Here is a 17,883-nt window from a genome sequence, read left to right as displayed (position 1 = left end):
ACAGGGATTCCCTACAGTGCAATATTAATGTTCTGCTCTAAATGCTGCAAGGGCATCTTCTAATGGTTGGGACTGTGGAACAACTTTTAATTAATTGCCACCTTTTAATGGCACAGTTCTCACACAAACATTACCTTTAAGGCAAACATACATCAAAGAGTCAGAAATTTGCTCTTTCACAACAGAGCTGCGCTCCCCAGTAACTCTCAACTCACTAAGGGTCTGCTGCTCTGGATCTGTGCATGTTCTGGAAACAGCAGATCAACACTGCTACACGGCCCAGAGTCTCCAAAAAGATTCATCTTTTCCACTTCCTAAATACAGTGTTCCAGTCAATCTTCCCCGAAGTAGATGGCAATGATTTCAAATCGCTGTGCTCGGTCACACAGGGCTCCACATCACACTCACAACAATCCTATTTGGGGGATTATTTGTGGAATATGACAACAAAATGTCAACAGCCACCAGCCCCAGGTGCTTTCTGCCTCATGTCTCCATGACAGGCACGTGCACAGAGCTCATCACATTGGTCCACAGTGGCTCACAACACTCTCGTAACAAGAGCTCTACACACAGTAAAGAAATTGTGAAATCTTAATTGCATGCACTCTCATCCCACAGTACTTGGTTAGAAGAGTTGTTGAAAAGTGAATAAATAAAATAGATTTTTCCTCCATGTTAAAATACACTGTGAAGTTTTACCTACTAACCAATGTTTCCTGCCCAGAGAAGCTGTGGCTGCCCCATCCCTGGCAGTGTCCACGGCCAGGCTGGATGGGACTTGGAGAAACCTGGGATAGCTGAAGGTGTCCCTGCCCATGGCAGGGGGTGGAATGGGATGAGCTTTAAGGTCCCTTCCAACCCAAACCATTCTTTGCTTCTTTAATGCATATTTCAGTCATTTACTACGGATAAAGCAACATCCAAGATCCTTTTGTATTGTATGGATAGAAATTATTCTCCTGTTACTGAATATCATAAGGAACATTTCGTTTTAGTCAAAGTATTTCCTTTGGACAATCTGTGTTGATCAATGCCTGCTGGTTTTTTGTAACTACTTTGTAAGAAAATATGCAGCTGCATAGTACTTAATGGAATGAAATTAAATTCAGCATATAACTACAGCCAAAAAAAAAAAAGCATTGATTTGGCATAACAAAACAAAGAAGATTACTGTAGAAGCCCCTGCTGCCAGATATATCAACACATTAGGAGATTAAATCAAGATTAAAATGTTTAAAAGAACTGTGTTTCTAAAGATGCATAGAGCAGCAAAGCTCGTGTTTTTTGGTATCTAAACAGGTTACAAAGTACCTGTGAAGTCCCAAAGTTAACATGATACATAACCCAAGTGAACAGCACCGAAAACAAAGCAGAGACATCAAACAATTTAAGAGCACCTATTTTAAAATTTACCTGTTACACTGAAATAAAATTTCAACTGGATTATTCCCTTCTGCCTTTTTTGGAGAAGAGTTTGATAAGGTATCTTTGGCTACAAATAGTGAGATGACCACTGTTATATCCCAGGTATGTTACTGGATTTGATCTCTCTGGAGTTGCCTAATAAAGCCCTTCATGAAATCAAAACTGTACTGTGGAGTTTTTTCTTTCCAGTTACACTATATTGACTACTAAACAGTAAATACCACATAACTGAGACAGATTGCCATTACATTTAATAGCAGACTGCTCCCCCCCACCATATTTAAACAAAACACACCCAAAGCAGCAGGATAAAGCAACAGCCAGTCACAGAGCTCTGGAACATTTGTCCCTGCTGCTGACATGGGCAACTGGGAAAAAAAAAAATCTGTCTTTAAAAGCTTAGACTCATCTCTCAACCAGATGACAAGGACTGTCACTCACTGGTTTTACATCTGAAATCCAGAAAGGACAATCCAACACCCACCCAAGGGCTGCTCCTTTGGAAAACTCAGTTCAAGACACGTTAATGGTGTGTTATCACCCTGGAATTGTCCCATATAATTTGTTACACAGATGGGTTCAGTCAAAGGAGATGCTTCCCCACCGTTGGGATTCCACTGCCCTGGCCACACAACCCCCGAACAAACTGCAATCAGTATGGGAGTCAGGGATAAATGGCAACACACTGCAACTCCCCACTACAACAGCTTCACAAAAGAGCTCTGCAACAGGAGTTCAACCATTAACTACAGATAAAGAGAAAACAGCACATTGATGTGATCCAAACTGTACACAAGACACCAAATACTAAAATTAATGTTCGATCGACATGATACATAACTGCAAAGTAATTAAACTTATTCTTGTAAATATTATTGTCCTACAGCATAAAGAACTAATTTTTAATCTTTTTTTCTTTCATATAAAAGGGGATTAATTTGTGGAGCAAAAGGGTCACATGTTTCAGCAACATGTTCTTTTACAGTTCCTGTTGCACTGTCTTGCTGAAATCAAGCTAAAGGAATTCCGTGAGAAACTTAAACATGAACAGGGATATGAAATGAGCTCCCAGTATTGAAAGATATTGAAAACTGATCTCTTCCTTATTAATACAATTCCCCATCATGTACAAAAAGATATCTCCATGTTCCAGAATGCAAACAGAGTTTTAATCTTTAATTACATTCTCAACCTCAGCTCTTCTGGAGAGAAGTATAGATGTGGGCCTGAGGATTATTGCTTTATTACATTATCATCTCCGTGGTATTTAATGAATATTGATACTTAATGCAGCTCTGCCAGTACAGGCAAAGAAGAATTTCAGAACTGCACAAAGAACTTCCAATTATTTTTCTCAAAACAGAAAATGCAGCCACACACTTTGCTCTTCTACACTTGAATACTTCAGGAGGAGGCCCAAAGATTGGAGTCCAGCTCCTGATACTGAATTATTGCAATAACAACATTTGACATGTTAAATAACCCCACCCCTACACCTGGTGTCACACTGAACTGAATCAGATTCCTCATGGAATCACAATGGTTTGGGTTGGAAGGGACTAACACAGCATAATTTAAACATGTTCTCTTAAAAAATACAAAACTTATGAACCTTTATTGGCTTAAGCACGCTTTGCCATTACCTTAAGAATAACCTGCCTCTTTCTTACATACTGAAAATCCCTGAACATAGGAAGAAATTAGATGCTGTTTATAAAACAAAATGCTGAAAAAACACTTTCCTCCAAAAAACTCTTGGCAAAGGGTTCATCAGGATTTTTCTTTAATGCAAAAATGATAATTATACAAGTTAAGTTCCAAATAATTTCTTTTGGCACATCTGATGACTAGGTGTATAGTTTTATATATCTATATAAATGTTAAAACCAGCATAAAACCAGCAACTTCTTAATTTAATACTAAATCCTTCCTTAAGAGTCAATTTCAGTATCCTGAAGAAAGCTCTTGACCAAAGCCAATAGAATCTGACAGAACTAATTATATGACAGAACCATTAAACAGGTAAGACATTAATGCTATGACAGAACAACACTTTGACTATGCTGGTATTGAATCAAGCTCCAACAAACACAAGAGTTTGGGATTATCTGTACAGTTCTGTTCCAAATCCAGATGAACAAATACCTGCTGAGCCAGGAAATTAACTCTCTAAGGAGACCACTCACTATGGAGCATCTTTAGCTAATGCAGCTCCAAAGGATGCAGGAAGTATGTATCTTTTGAATATATCCTTCTTCTCTAGAAGAATCGTCCAGATGAATTCTGAGGTGTAGACAGCAGATTAGAGACCTCCTCCATCTCACCCAGAACAAGCAGCAGAAACAAACTGGCCATTCAGAGTCTCTATATCCTCAAGTTACCTCCTAAAAGAAAAGTTATCTCCACAGATTTTTTTTGCTCATTTATCTCGAACAGTATCATAGGCAGCAGTGTCTTTTCCTTTATTTAAAAAAAAAAAAAAAGAAAAGAAAAGTAATTTTGCTGGTGTGCTCCTAGCCACAGAGTACAAATTTACAGAGATTTTTACTCAATCTATTACAATATGTTCACTGTCATGTTAGGGTATACATCAGACCACAAGAGATTTACAAGACAAGCTGAAGAGCCTTAAAATAAAAAAACTGGACTCTCTTTTACTCAAACTTCTCTGTTCATTGAGCCTGAAGTTGTCAAACAAGAGCCAGACTTCCACTTGTTTATTGTTTATAGTGTGCTTATTTCTCCAAAACCACAAAGTGACAACAAATGACCCTAAAAGGCACAATAAAGGGCAAGAGTCTCAGTACCTTCTGTGGTGATCAAGTTCTTGTTCTGGCAATTTTCTTCCAGACAAAGACGACAGATGATTAATCTGGGAGCACTGAGAAAGCCCCACGCAACAGAGCTATCAAAGTCATGGAGTTTGCAACCGAGACCCCTAAAAATTCCCATTAAAACTAACTGACCCTCTTGTGTGTGCCACTGAACTCTGCTGCAACAATACAGACAACATCCTGGGCTTCCTCTTTTCTTCCTTCTCCAGCTCACAGTGGCTCACTGCTGTTGTTTTCCAGCTGGACAGTGACACACCAGATTCCCTGGGATCCCAGCACGGTGATCCAGCAGCAGGAATTACATCTGTGGGCTCCCTGCTTTCAGCATCCCCTGAGAGAATTCTGCTTCCTCAGGGTCTCGGAGACAACTTCTTAACTGCAAATTTGCTTTTGAGATGTGGTGCCAAGCAAAATAATACAAGATTAATTAACTGCACCAATTACTACATTTCAAGAGGAAAAGAAAAGCTACGCCGTCATTTCTTATTGTCTTTATTTATTGATTCCCAAGCAGGAGCAGCCACCCTGGTTTCCAGCAGGGCTGCAGGCAGACGCTTCCCCAGGCACTCAGAAGGAGCTGACAGCTCTCAGCACTTTAGCAAACACTGCCTTGAGATTCCTTAACAGAAGGAAGGAACCAGCAGCCAGATGAGAGGCATGTGAGGGAACGCATCCATTAGCACGTACAGGGAGATGTCTTGTTAATAGAAGACAGAAGGAGGGACAAAGCAGGCAGAGAAAGCAGCCAGCAGTTAGTCATTTTCTCACACAGATCATTTGGCTGGGACTGAGACACACATCAATCCAGCCTTCCTTTCTGCACTTTCAGAGCCAGGGAAAACCAATACTGAAAAGCAAAACCGAACACCAAAAGGCCTCTCTTCAAAACTCCTCAGCACCCTTAGAAATAACAAATAACAAATAGTGAGAAAATGTAGATCTTCCTTATAGTGGTTGCATAGGGCAGAGAACTTCCATTTGCAACACCACCTTTTGGATTCAAAATTGCTGCTGCTGTTTCATATATTTACTAGTGAAAAACTAAAGCTTCTCACCTCCAAACCAGAGCACATCAGAAGGCAGCCTAAGGCTGGGGAGGAAAAGGGGTGAGAGCCCACCAAGAATCACTTTTGCCATCAGCAAAACCTTTTCTCCAGCTCCTTCTGCGAGCGTAAAGCAGGAAGAGATGGCTGAGCCTCGGAGACAGGCTTGGGTTTGCTTTGTTTGACTGGATTCTTTTAAAAAAAGGCATATTGGAGAGGAAAGAAGAAAAGCAGAGCAGAGAGAGAGACTGAAGGCTCAAGTGAACAGTGAATTGACACTGAACTCGATTTTTCTGCTGTATCACCCCCTTTATGAGGAGAAACACCATTTGGGTATGTTTAGTTTGTGGAATACAACCCAAGTCTCGCCCCAGCAGCAAAGATCAAAGACCTGGATGAGCAAGAAAATTGCTCAGCTCACACCACTGCCACCGAGAACGTAAAGCGCAATAGCAAAAGTTACTCATGCAGTTTCTTCAAGGAAAAGGACCATAAATAAACAGATTAGTAACCTGCCCTCTAATACTACCTTTAACTCAAATGTAGACATGTTTACTAGCAAACTAGCCATGTGCAAAATCTGCATAAGAATAAATTGGTTTTAGGAGATTCTTTGCCCAAATCATCACCTCTGATACCTCCTGAGCAACTGTTTCCTGCGTTCCTTTGCTGGCAGACAGGAATTACTGCAGTGTTGATATTTGCTCCAACCTGCTTTCCTGAAATGACATTTTGGCATACAGCTGGTTTCAACTACTTCTGTTTAAGAAAAGCTCTAGATAATACAGTTGCTCTGAACAACATTTAAGAAACACTTGACTCATTGTTACTCAGCCCAATGACTTTTCACTGAACTTAATTTTAATAGCATACATCAAAGCAAAAATAGACCAAGAAATAGTTACCCCTTTCTTGACGAATTAATAAAGCTAAAAAAAAAAAAAAATAAATCCTTGAATTGCCATGGGAATATTAGTATGCAGGATGCCCTTTCAAGGAGATCTGTAGTTTTGCACCTGGATGTTTTCTTTTTTGCATTTTATAAAGAATGAAGGGAAAAAAATACCACTGCATGATTCATCACTATTTGCATGAAACTACAGCAAAATCAAGATATTAAAATCCATTTGTCACACCTTTTTTTTTTTTTAAATACTTTTCATAAGCCTATTTTCATAAGTCTTTTCACAATCTGCTTCTGCCCTGTGTTGGAAACAAGATATTGAGCCCAACCGGTATTTGATTTGCCTTAATATCACTATTATTCTCTTAAGACATACCGAGATAGCAAACAAGAACAAATATGGAAAGGTCAAAGAGAAGCCAGAGAGGAGGAACCCAGTGACAGATAAAGGGCCAGCTCAGCAGAAACACATTTTCCCTGTGAATAATGTTGGAAGTGGTAATAAGATACTGAAACATAATTCAACTACTGGCGGAAGTTTAGCTACCACACTAAAATTTCAGTCTATCTGCAGATCCTAGATAAATCCACCACTGAAGGAAAATCATCTACAGATAACAAGAAATATAATACTTTTAAATGTGTGTATTATGTATCTCACATTAAGATTTATACAGCTGCAACTGTTTAAGAACAGATTTTTCTACGCAAAAATAGAAGTTAGCTCTTTATATATACTGCTATTAACTAGAGATGCCATGATTCAGAAATAAAACAAAACCCACCAAAATATTTTAAGACCTCTGAAAAAAACTGTGTCAACTGATATCACAGTACTCCAGTTTACAGACTGCCTGGAGAAGTCCATTTGAAGCTCCAGATACCCCAACAAAGGAGGAAAACTAATCAGCCAGTTTGCCACAAGATACCCCTGTTCCATCACACATATCAGAGAAACAACATCTGGTTTTGAACTACTGCTGGAGCCCCTTCAAACTGCTCTCCTTTGTCGGATATATTGGTAAAACAATCAAGCATTTTATGGATTCTTGAATTACCAGCACTTTAAAGTTAATATACAAGGGGAAAGCTCTATTGACTCTGATTTTTTTCACGCTTCCTTTAAGGAAGAAACACATTAAACATACACCTGTGAAATCTGGTGACAACATGGACTTTTATTATTGCAACTACGAGGTTTTTGGTAGCACAGTGTTTATACATCAGTGACTCTTGTTTTGTGGAGAAAAGCAGGCAGTTTCCACAAACTACAAGGATGCTCAGCACAATGAACAATTGCTTAGCACTTCATTTTCTACATAATAATCATTTTCTTACATGTAACTAAATATTTCAGGCGGTTGATTAATTTTTAAGCTTCGTTGTGTACATCTCTGTGTTTCTGGCATCACTACATACAGCCTGCTTAAAGTGTTGATACTCTCTGTCCTCAAACAGTTTCTAAGTGTCCTCATAATTGCTTGTCACCTGTAAAAGAGGTTTAGATCCAATGCAAAATTAACATATGGTGAACAGATGGACTCGGAACAGACGTTTGCCGAGAAAGTACTCACACCAAAGACTTTCTGGCTTCAGTCTTTCAGGACTTTCAGAAAAGTCCTACTTGAAGCTCCAAGTCATACTAATCAGGTGAGCATCATTCCTCAATGACAAGCTCGTGCTGCAAAAAGTTTTTTAATGACCTGCTACAAAGAGAATGTGTATGGAACAAAACTGCAAGCATGAGGTTGCCTATTATGATGATTGAACATTAAACCAAAAAACCAGTAAGTTAATAAGAAATATGCCACCCCCCAGCACGGAAACTCTTCCAAATATCCAATTACTTACTGAGGAGGCAGGACAAGAGTTGTTGGCTGGGCTTTCGGTCTGCGCTTTGCAGAGACTCCCATCTGGTTGGCCGAACGTTTCAGAGACTGCTGATTCAAAAGGCCAGATGCCAGCCCAGCATGGTACTGCAACTGGATAAGAAAAAACATATATATATATATATATATATATATATTAAAATACACCCCACTGCAGTACTCTGTCTGTGTCAGACCTCTGCTACCTGTGGCACCTGATTCAAATTACAGCCAGTCAGGACGTTAATGTGTGGTATTTCAGATATATTGCTTGGTAGAAGACAATAGGGACAAAAGCACATGGAAAAAGTCTGCTGTGAAATGGGTACGAGGAGCAAGTTGTGCATCAGGGCAAGTAAGATGATGAATCAAGGACTTCTTCTCAAGTCTAACTCAATTGAAACTTGGGCTTGCTTTTAAACATTGAGACTGCTGCTCCTCTCTAGGGACTAAGCATTCTCACTTTAGGAAGAAGATAAGAGGAAGACAGATGCAACCCTTTCAAAACATAAACCAGCTTTTTAGAAAAAACACTCCTCTTTTTCTTCTTAAACATAAAAACAAAACATTTGCAAAGGAGGTTCTACCACTGTAAGGAAAAATCTTGCTTTTAAAATACCTGCTCGCACATCTCCATAGCACTGCAGAACAATTCACATTCAGTAGCTTTCTCCTCTAAACTTTTCTTTTCCTTGCCAATAAAAGAAAAATTTCTGAAGGACACAACATGAATCGGCAGGATTTTGAGTGCACTCCCACAGCTCCCAGATTTAAGAACAGCTAGAGGGCTCTGCCTGTCCTGCAACCACCTCCAAGTGCAACAAGTTACAAATTCTCCTCTGAACACCTTCAATTACATACTGAGTTCCCTATTTTTGAACTGGAAAGGGGAGGAAGCCTCAGTGTCAGACAAATGTAATTTCCTGCATCATTCCAGCACCTGAATCTCTGTGTTCCTTAAATTGTCTAAAGATTTGTTCTGAAAAAGCTGAACTGTTTCACACGTTAACACCTCTAACCCCAAGGTCTGCACATAAAAAATGGGTTATGGTCAGGAGACTATGATTTAAAAATGTTCAGAAAACAAAGTGGTCTTAGACTAAGCTGCTCTCCAGGGACTGAGCGAAAAGGAGGGAAGCAAAGCTTGGAAGTGATGTACTCAAAAACACCTGTGAACAGGAGGGCAGCAATCCCCTGAGCCAGTTTGACTCAGATGTCACTGCTCAGCACATCCATAAGGATTTCTAACAGGCTTCTGGTTCCCTTGGCTGCTTTGCCACGTGAGCTCAGCCGTGGCACGACATGAAGACACATCGTGTTCCTAATGGGAAGAGAGCTGAGCTCCACCAGGGAAGGGGGGGATTTTATTGCCCCAACCAATGGATTTTGCTCAAATTTGTTTTTCTCTGACAGTTTTCTGAAATGAAAAAAAATCAATGAGAGCGATGGAGGGTCCATGTTTGAAAGGCCATGTTTCAGTGTCAGGGGCTTAGTTTTCAATCTTCACTACCTGAATGTGCAGGGAGTGCAATATGCAGGGAATTAAAGGCAAAGATAGCTCTGCCAGAAGAGCCCTTCAACTCCAGGAATATGCTTTTCCTTTTCTTTCTTGCATCTTACCTCTTACTCTTACATTTTGTGCTGGTGACACCATTCACTGATGCTCTCTGTGCAGGTATTTCAGGTAAACAACATTATTTAGACACTTGCTCAGAGATGGAGGTAATCACCGGTGCTAATCAGAGATGGATTTTAAAGGCAACCTCTTAAAAACATTTTATAACCTCCCAGTTAGTGACATTTAGTGGTCAGGCATAAAAACACCAACCAAAAAACTACAAAAAGAATTAAAAATAAATAGATTCTAAACCACAATTTTGTCCTTCAAGGCTGAGTCCCAGTGATTAAGTTATTTTTATTAATTACAAGTATTTCTTCATAATCTACCTTTGCTCTTATGAATGCAGGTCCAACTGTCAAAACCTGTAACGGCCATTAAATATTTACCAAACCATCTTTATAATGGGATAAAAGGTCAAAGTTAATAAAACTGACAGGCAGCTTCTGTCCAGCTTGATTTATACATTATTAAAGCATCACATACTGTACCACACAGAGTGCTCTCTTTTTTGGGGACGGGGTGTTCACTGAAGGGATCAGGAAATTGTTTCTTAATCCTTTTTCTGAGGAGCAGAAGCAAGACCTGAAAATAGTGCCAAAGCAGGACCACAAGTATCAAAACTATGGCCAGGAGATTTATGGTCTGATGGATAATAGAGGTGCCATTCAGTTCCCTTTTCCTCTTACAGAATAAACACCTTTGTCTGCCAGCATCGACCATGAGAGAAAATCTCAGCTAAAACTACACCAATCCCCCCAAATTTTTGCTTAACAACAAGAGAACACCATTTCCAAACACATTCTCTCCACTTTAGGGGAAAGTACTGAAATGCACTGTCAGAGGATGTTGTGGGTGCTAAAAGGCTCATGCAGGGAGGCTGAGATGAGCTCATGGGACACAAACCCTTTTTTGGGTTAATGAATACACAGAAACCACAATGAGCTCCAGGAGTCCTGAAGCCAAGGAATGCTGGTGGCTGGAATAACATTGGAGAGAACGTTGTGGGCACGTGCTACAGCTGGAGATGAGACAGGGGGTGACAGAGCCTTTGGCTGGACCAGCGGAGCTGCTGTGTTCCAGCACCTCAGAGGGGTCTGACACCCCACGACCCAGCATGGCCAAAAGCTGCCAAGGTGCTGATGGTCAAACCTACTCTGCTGAGTGCATTCCCAGTAACATTCCCAATAACCTTCCCTCTGCTTCTGACACCTGTGTCCAGTTAAACCAGCAGAATGGTGAATACTCACTGAAATGAGCACTGGTGCAGCACTAGGTAGTCCTGCAAATCATTCCCCTATCAGCTGCAAAGGAATTCCCCATCACTACAGCAAGCATCCACATTTTCAGCTTTGGGGAATTCCACCTGGCTCGTGTGAGACTAAGCTTTTCCTAATGAAATATTTTTCTGCATAATATCAATAGGATCAATCCTTTTTCCCTAATACATGCAGATGAAACAGAAAATCTATTTCAGAAACCCAAGAAATCAAAACTAGCAACAACAAAAATCAATTTACAACATTTAGCAGCCAGGATATACCCCAGTGCCAACTTGTACAGGTTTATGATGAGTCTCATGATAGCTGATATTTTTCTTAAAACTGCAGTTCCAAGTAGATGTGTGAATTCTACATTTTAAAATCAAAAGTGACTCCTTAGGAATGTAGGAAAGGTACTGAAAGTAACACTGCAATATACACAAAAGCTTTACAATGAAGGCAAATGAAAACAGAACTTGCATTACTTTAAAATTATTTTTTAAGATTAATTATTTTTCTGTGTTAATGGCCACATGGCTGTATTTTCTAGAACAAAACACTATCACTAATGGTTCCCATTTTCAGTGTTCCTGAGTACATGAAAACTATATTCATGTATTAACAGCTCTTAATCTTCCTCACTAAGTGAAGGGCATCAACAGAGAAAGCACTTGGGAGTCACTTTCCTCACAGCTGTAATTGTAAAGAGAACAATTTCTTCATCTAGATATGTTAGGCTTTCACATGAACTATTTAAACAAAAAAAAAGGTGTATTAAAGAATTACAGAATTGATTTAACTCTGAAAGCATTAATATTTTTAAAGAAGTCAATCACATAATATCTTTTCCTTATTCTACCCCAGTGACTCTTCTTATCAGAAATAAGGTAATGTACCTCCTAAAACAATGAAAATAACCAAAAAGAACCTACCCATCCCCCAAAAAATCCTGTCTTGTGCAGATATCTTTAAGATTTGGAGCAGACAGAAAACTTCTGCTACAGCCAGAACCCTGCAGAAAATGTCCCTTTGTTCAAGTGAAAAGCACTGACCATATTGTGACAGGTTTCCATCTCAGCCTGTAGGGTTACTCTCAGTGAATGTTACGAAACCACAGACATGGGCACAGTGTGCATTTAAAACTTTGAAAGCTAAAGCTTCATCATTAGAATCAAGCTGGGTCTAGAGGTCTTTAGTTTACATAATTCATGGACTGGAGATTTTGCATGTGCTGACTGCTGCCCAAACAAGTGAGTACACTGCACTTACTGACAAGGCCATCCAAAGTTGCAAAAACTGGTTGAAAGAAGGTAAGAATCAGGGAAAAAAAAGAACAAGAGAAAAAGAAAAAAACCAATCACTTGGAGCATTAGCAACTGATCACATCAGCTCAGATGCACATTACATTTTGCCATTAATTAAAGCTTTCTAAGCACCAACACTTTAAAAAGTGAAATCAGAATAATGATTTTCTTTGTAATCACATTACCCTGTTATTTTTTCCATTCTTATGTAAATATTTACTGACCATATACATAAACAGAAAAACATTTTCTCAGATCTTGGTAATGTAAAGTTTATTTCCATTCCTCCAAGGAATGCCTTTCAGAGAGGTGGCTGACAGATACTCACCCACCGTGGCATTTTCTGAGTTCACTCCAATCCTGGTGATGCACATTTGCCTCCTTTAGGATGCACAGTGCTCTGCCCCTCATCATTAAACTACTTCTCCCTTGCAGATAACAAGGGATTTGTCTATTATGATAAAACTCTACTTGCTCTTTTGAAAAGAGCAAGGAGCAAGCAAGCAGGACACTCCCACGGTTTCATCTCCGCAAACTAAAGTAGGCAAGAGAGAAATTATACCACCTTAATTGATATCTTTAAGCTTTTTTCAGATAATGAGGCCTGTTTGGAAATTCTCTTTTTCTCCAAACAATATTTGATCATTTTAGGACAGCTGAATTCTTGACTTGACCAAAACAGCATCAATAAGACAAAAGAAGAGTCTTCAATTTCTTTACTCAGTGGTTTTCCTCTTGTGGAGCTAGGTTGCAGGCTTTTCAATTAATAGCAAAGTTAGACATTGTCGTTGCTCTATTTTACTATTTAATGAGGACACTTTATTCTATTTTTTTTAAAAGCATTTATGCCCCCCCAAACACCTTCCAGTTTACAAGAATATTTAAGCAAGAAACACCTATCCACAACAGGAACAAAGGCTGCTCCCATCCCACCTTTTTTAAATCCCTGTGCAAAAGTTGTTACACCTTTTTCTAAACATCCTGATCTGACTAAACTGTGACAATAATGAGCTCATACTTCTCTCACTGTCCTCTCTCATGCCTGGGCTGGGACTTCCACTGCAGTGAGATGCCACGGCCTCATCCTGGTCAATGAACCAGGATACAGAGCAGGCTGGGAACATCAGCCCTGCACACGGCCCTGGCACAGGCCTTCTCTCTTAGGTCTCTCTCCTCCCTCTCTCCCTGACCTGGGAAGTTCAAAAACAAGTTGAGACATTTTTATTTACCTATATAATGACACAACAAACAGAAATGCATTGATACACATCCCTGTTTCTTTTAACACCTTGTCTTTGCTACGGATTTTGTTCCATTGTCTCTGAATTCCTGTTTTTGCTGAGAGTGCTGTTTTAATTAGTGTCAGATTTCAGCCTTAAAGTGTGTTCTCCCCATACTTTTCTTTCGAAAACATTGAAGTTCTGCTGATGAATGACTGCTGATGAATGTTCCCTCACTCCAATAGTGCTTGCAAGTCTTTGGCTTTTTACCATGCAGAGATAGCAAATTTGATGGCACTTTCTTCAAGGAATTGGTCAAAACTTCAGCATCTGCATCCTTGCTGCCAATAAAATGACCTGCACTGTTCAAAGTCTCTGCAAAAGCCACTGTCTCACTCACGTTTCTTTTTTTAAAACTCCTGGAATCCATTTAATAGTTACAGAAGTGACATATTCTTGCTTTTTGGATAATGTCAACACAAAGGGACACTACACAGCCACCAGGCTGAATTTTAAAGGAATGTAGTGTTTGAAATGGATAAAGAGGCAGAGTAATCACAATCTGGGGTTACAAGCTACTTTATTTACCTCTTTAGAAGAATAACTGTATTTTATGCTTGAAATGTTTATACCTCCAGGTACTCTGAAGGGTTTGAACATACATATTTACTGAAAGATAACTAAATGAACTGGCATTTATTTCATTGTATGTGCAGCTACAACACAAACACATAACAGAATTACAAAAACCAAACTAGAATTATTACATTGTGTTCTGCATCTAAATGACAAAATAAAATCAGGTGCAGTAACAAACAGCAGCATTTTCAAGTAACCCTGAGCTCAAGGCAGGTGGTTGGTACAGAGGTTGTCCAGAATGGGCAAATGGTCTTAGTGTCACTCTGTGGAGTGTGTTCACAATTGTGTGTTCCTTTAATGGACTTCATTAAAGTCTGAAGACCCAAGAACTCACATGACCAATATCTGACAGAAAATCCTAATTCCTTTTTGACAGAAGCATTATCTTTGTATAGGACAAATAATCTGTAGCAGGGGAAAGTCATCATTAAAACTCCAAGATAAGGACACAATTAGTACCTTCCCCCAGCACTGCCGTGCCCCCTTAAACAGCCACCAGAACCCTGGAGACACTCCTCTCCTGCTAAAATTAATATTTCTAAAGCCCTAGACTAAATCTTTGGTGTCAGGGGCTCAGGTGGCAGGATGTCAGTATGAAGAACGACCTGCTGCCTCTGTGACAGGGGGTGCTCCGGTGCTTAGATAAGAAATGGGAAGATACTTTAAGCCCAAATGGCAGAATAAAGGGCTGCAATCAGGTACAGAAACACTCCCCGAACTGCCCAGCACCATGCCTTGATTTGCAGCTCTGAGGGTGGGCTTTACTACAGCAAACAAAGCACTTTACAGACAAATAAAGAAATTAATATTCTTCAACAAAATGTCTACACGGTGCAGCTTATGTAAATCCAACCAGCACAGGTGCACAACCAGACAAAGGGGAGACAGGCAGTCAAAGCAGAGATGAGGGAAGCCCATTAGTGGGTAAGCAGTGGAACAGTAATAACAACACCCAGTACTAGTGCTGCTAATTTATTCTTTCCCTAACTCATTAAATTTAATTATTTTAACTTCTGTTAAATGCCTTTCCTTAGCTTTGGTCACTTGCACAATAATTAAAATGCACAATATCTTTAGACTTGCAGATAACCATACTGAGTGTCTGACAACAGCCCAGCCGAGGGTCTTCCTGCCAGCACAGGGAAACCTGGCTTCCCTCAGTCTCCTGTGGACTTCCTGAAGGGGAAATTGGAAGATCACAACTCCACAGTCCATCCTGAGGCTCTGCCAGCTACACCAGACATCACCACTCTTCTACTCAAGGTGACCACCCCGCTGTACCAGCAGAAGGGGTTGAAGGAATATTGTTTAAACTGAGCCGAAGTCGCCAAATTAGGAGCTAATTCTTCCTTAAATGGTTACTTTTGGTACGATCTTTCTTTAAATCTAGCAGGCATCCTGAAGCAAGGCTGCAGGGAATGCTAATTTCCTGCCCACTAGCAACAAGCAATTAAAGCTTGAAGCTGGAGAGTTTTGGAACAGAATACATGAGGCTTATTCCCCTGTAAGAACATTCCTACTACAGCTTCAGAATATTCATGATCAGATTAATTTATCCACTTTTTCTAGATACTATAAAGCAACCCACAGAAAATATTCATCCATAAATAAGAGCAAATCTTAAATTAAAGGTCACTGTTCCCACTAGTTTGAGTAAGAGGTTTTAACTTTCATCCTTTCCATGTAGCACCAGGGACTTTTACAGAGATAAACCCTGGAATCACCACAGGTGTCTGGAACTTCTGAAAAATCAGGTTAAAAGATATGTCAAGTTAGACGTCCAAAAAATAAACAGACATTTATAAAAGTCTTAGGCAAATTATTTCTTTAGACGTCAAAGAGTTAAGTTATGAATGTTTTTGGGAATGCAAAAAGAATCTATCAGGTTTGATTGATAAAAGTGTAGCTTTTAACTAAGACTGAAAAAATGGAAGACTGGCAACATTCTTTTCCAGAATAATATGCTTCCTCTGCTTTTTTTCAGCATAGTGCACATAAATCAAAGAAATGTTAAAGAGGCCCATACATCACAAGCTGGCATTTCTAAACTATTTACAAAATCTGTAATAGTCAAGAGGATGGAAAATATAAAAGTGTGACCAGCAAAGTTCCTGAAAGAAAAAAAGCAGTTCTACTATCCCAGCAGGGTTAAGGTTGGAAACTACTCTTCATTGTAGACTTTAAAAGCACTGAACCAAGACAATCCTGATAATGCAGGGTTGCAAAACGCAAACAGGATGGTGTTATCAGCCAAATCTAGTGTCAACTAGACCAGAGCACCGAGTGCCACCTCCAGTTGTCTCTTGAACCCTTCCAGGGATGGTGACTTCACCTTCCTGGGCAGCCCCTTCCAACACCTGACCACCCTTTCCGTGGAGAAATTCTTCCTGACATCCAACCTCAACCTCCCTGGCAAATGCTCTAAGGAGGTTTGAAGTACACACAAAAGCAGGGCTGACCTCGCAGCTGCAGACAGCCCCAGAAACAGCCGAACTCCAGTGCGGAGCTGAGCTGTGTCTCCATCACATTTTCACGTCCCCACATCTAAGCACACAACAGACTTCGACAGATTAGGTTTTCCTCAACTACTTTTACAGATGAGAATCTCATCTCCTCTTCTGAAGGGAAAGAAGTGGATTATGGAAAGTTTATGTGTCCATCTGTTGGAGATGTCACACTCTGACTAGAGAGTGCAAAAAGCACAGAGATGTTTTACAACCAAATCCCAAACTTACTGTAGTCTGAACGAGTGGAAGAGCCATATGCTTTGCAAAAACCACCTCTTTTGCTACACACTTTTTTTGCCACAGCACAAAGAGTAACAGTTCGAAAGCTGCTGTAATCTTTATTTCTGAAAATAGATCACATATTCTTACTCTCATCTGCCACACTCGGGTGAGTTACTGATCGGAAACCAGAAAAACAAGGAAATACTACTCTGGGAAATGCAAACTAAAGACACTCTGCACCCGCAGCTACAGTAAAGGGGCAGCTCAGAGAGCCTGGGACTGGGATGATGCACAACAGAAGGTTTGGTGCAATGACACATGAAATGCTTTTACAGTTTCCTCTGTTGAAGACTTGCAGTAGGAGCATTTGGGATGAAGCCGGGGGACCTCAGAAATAACTTTAGGAGTAAAACAAATGGAATACACTTCATCCTATTTTCATGGGAGCTTATAATGATATTATAATTAACTCAATTACACCACAAGATTAATAGCCTTTAAAACGCTCCCACTCATTCATTACAGGCCTAATTAAAACTCTCTTTTGGTGCTGAGCCAGCAAGAAATATGAAACGACTTGCTAGCAACCATATAGAAGTATACAAGGTATTATCTTTATTGTGCTGGTGTTTCCATGGTCACAATTCAGTGAGAAGTTTGGGTTTGGGTTTTTTTTTTGTAATATCAAAAACAAGAAAAAAGGACAAGATCCACTTCAGAGGCTCCAACACCTGCAACAGCATATCAGCTCACTACAGCTAACCAGTTTATTTCTAGTTTTGCTGCAACAGTTAAGGGCTTCTACAATAGCAGATGCCTTTCCTCCCACACATCAATTAATTCGCAAATGCACTCAGGTTGTAGAAATAATGAAGTGCTGAATGCTTCTCTATTGACAAGTTTTGCTGTCAGGAGGTGGATGCTGTAGGCGAGGTGCTAAAATCCGCTGCTTCTCTGTGCATGCCAAAGGAAAGACACGCCACACGAAACTTGGACATGAAACTTGGTCGACAGCTAACAGGGCACATCAATTA

General features: G+C 39.9%; 1 protein-coding gene across 1 annotated transcript in view; it reads right to left on the bottom strand.

Moving 5' to 3' along the window:
• The window catches only part of MED27 (mediator complex subunit 27), an 84,126-nt gene that overhangs the window by 43,088 nt on the left and 23,155 nt on the right, over nucleotides 1-17,883 (bottom strand). The window contains exon 3 of the mRNA XM_048325711.1: nucleotides 8,061-8,191. Coding sequence (XP_048181668.1) covers nucleotides 8,061-8,191 — 131 coding nt within the window. The remainder of the gene's footprint in view (nucleotides 1-8,060; nucleotides 8,192-17,883) is intronic.

This window comes from Corvus hawaiiensis, chromosome 21 (assembly GCF_020740725.1).
Source record: "Corvus hawaiiensis isolate bCorHaw1 chromosome 21, bCorHaw1.pri.cur, whole genome shotgun sequence".
Taxonomy (NCBI): Eukaryota; Metazoa; Chordata; class Aves; order Passeriformes; family Corvidae; genus Corvus; species Corvus hawaiiensis.
Note: the sequence above shows the minus strand (reverse complement) of the source record. Positions and strands in the feature narration are given on the sequence as shown.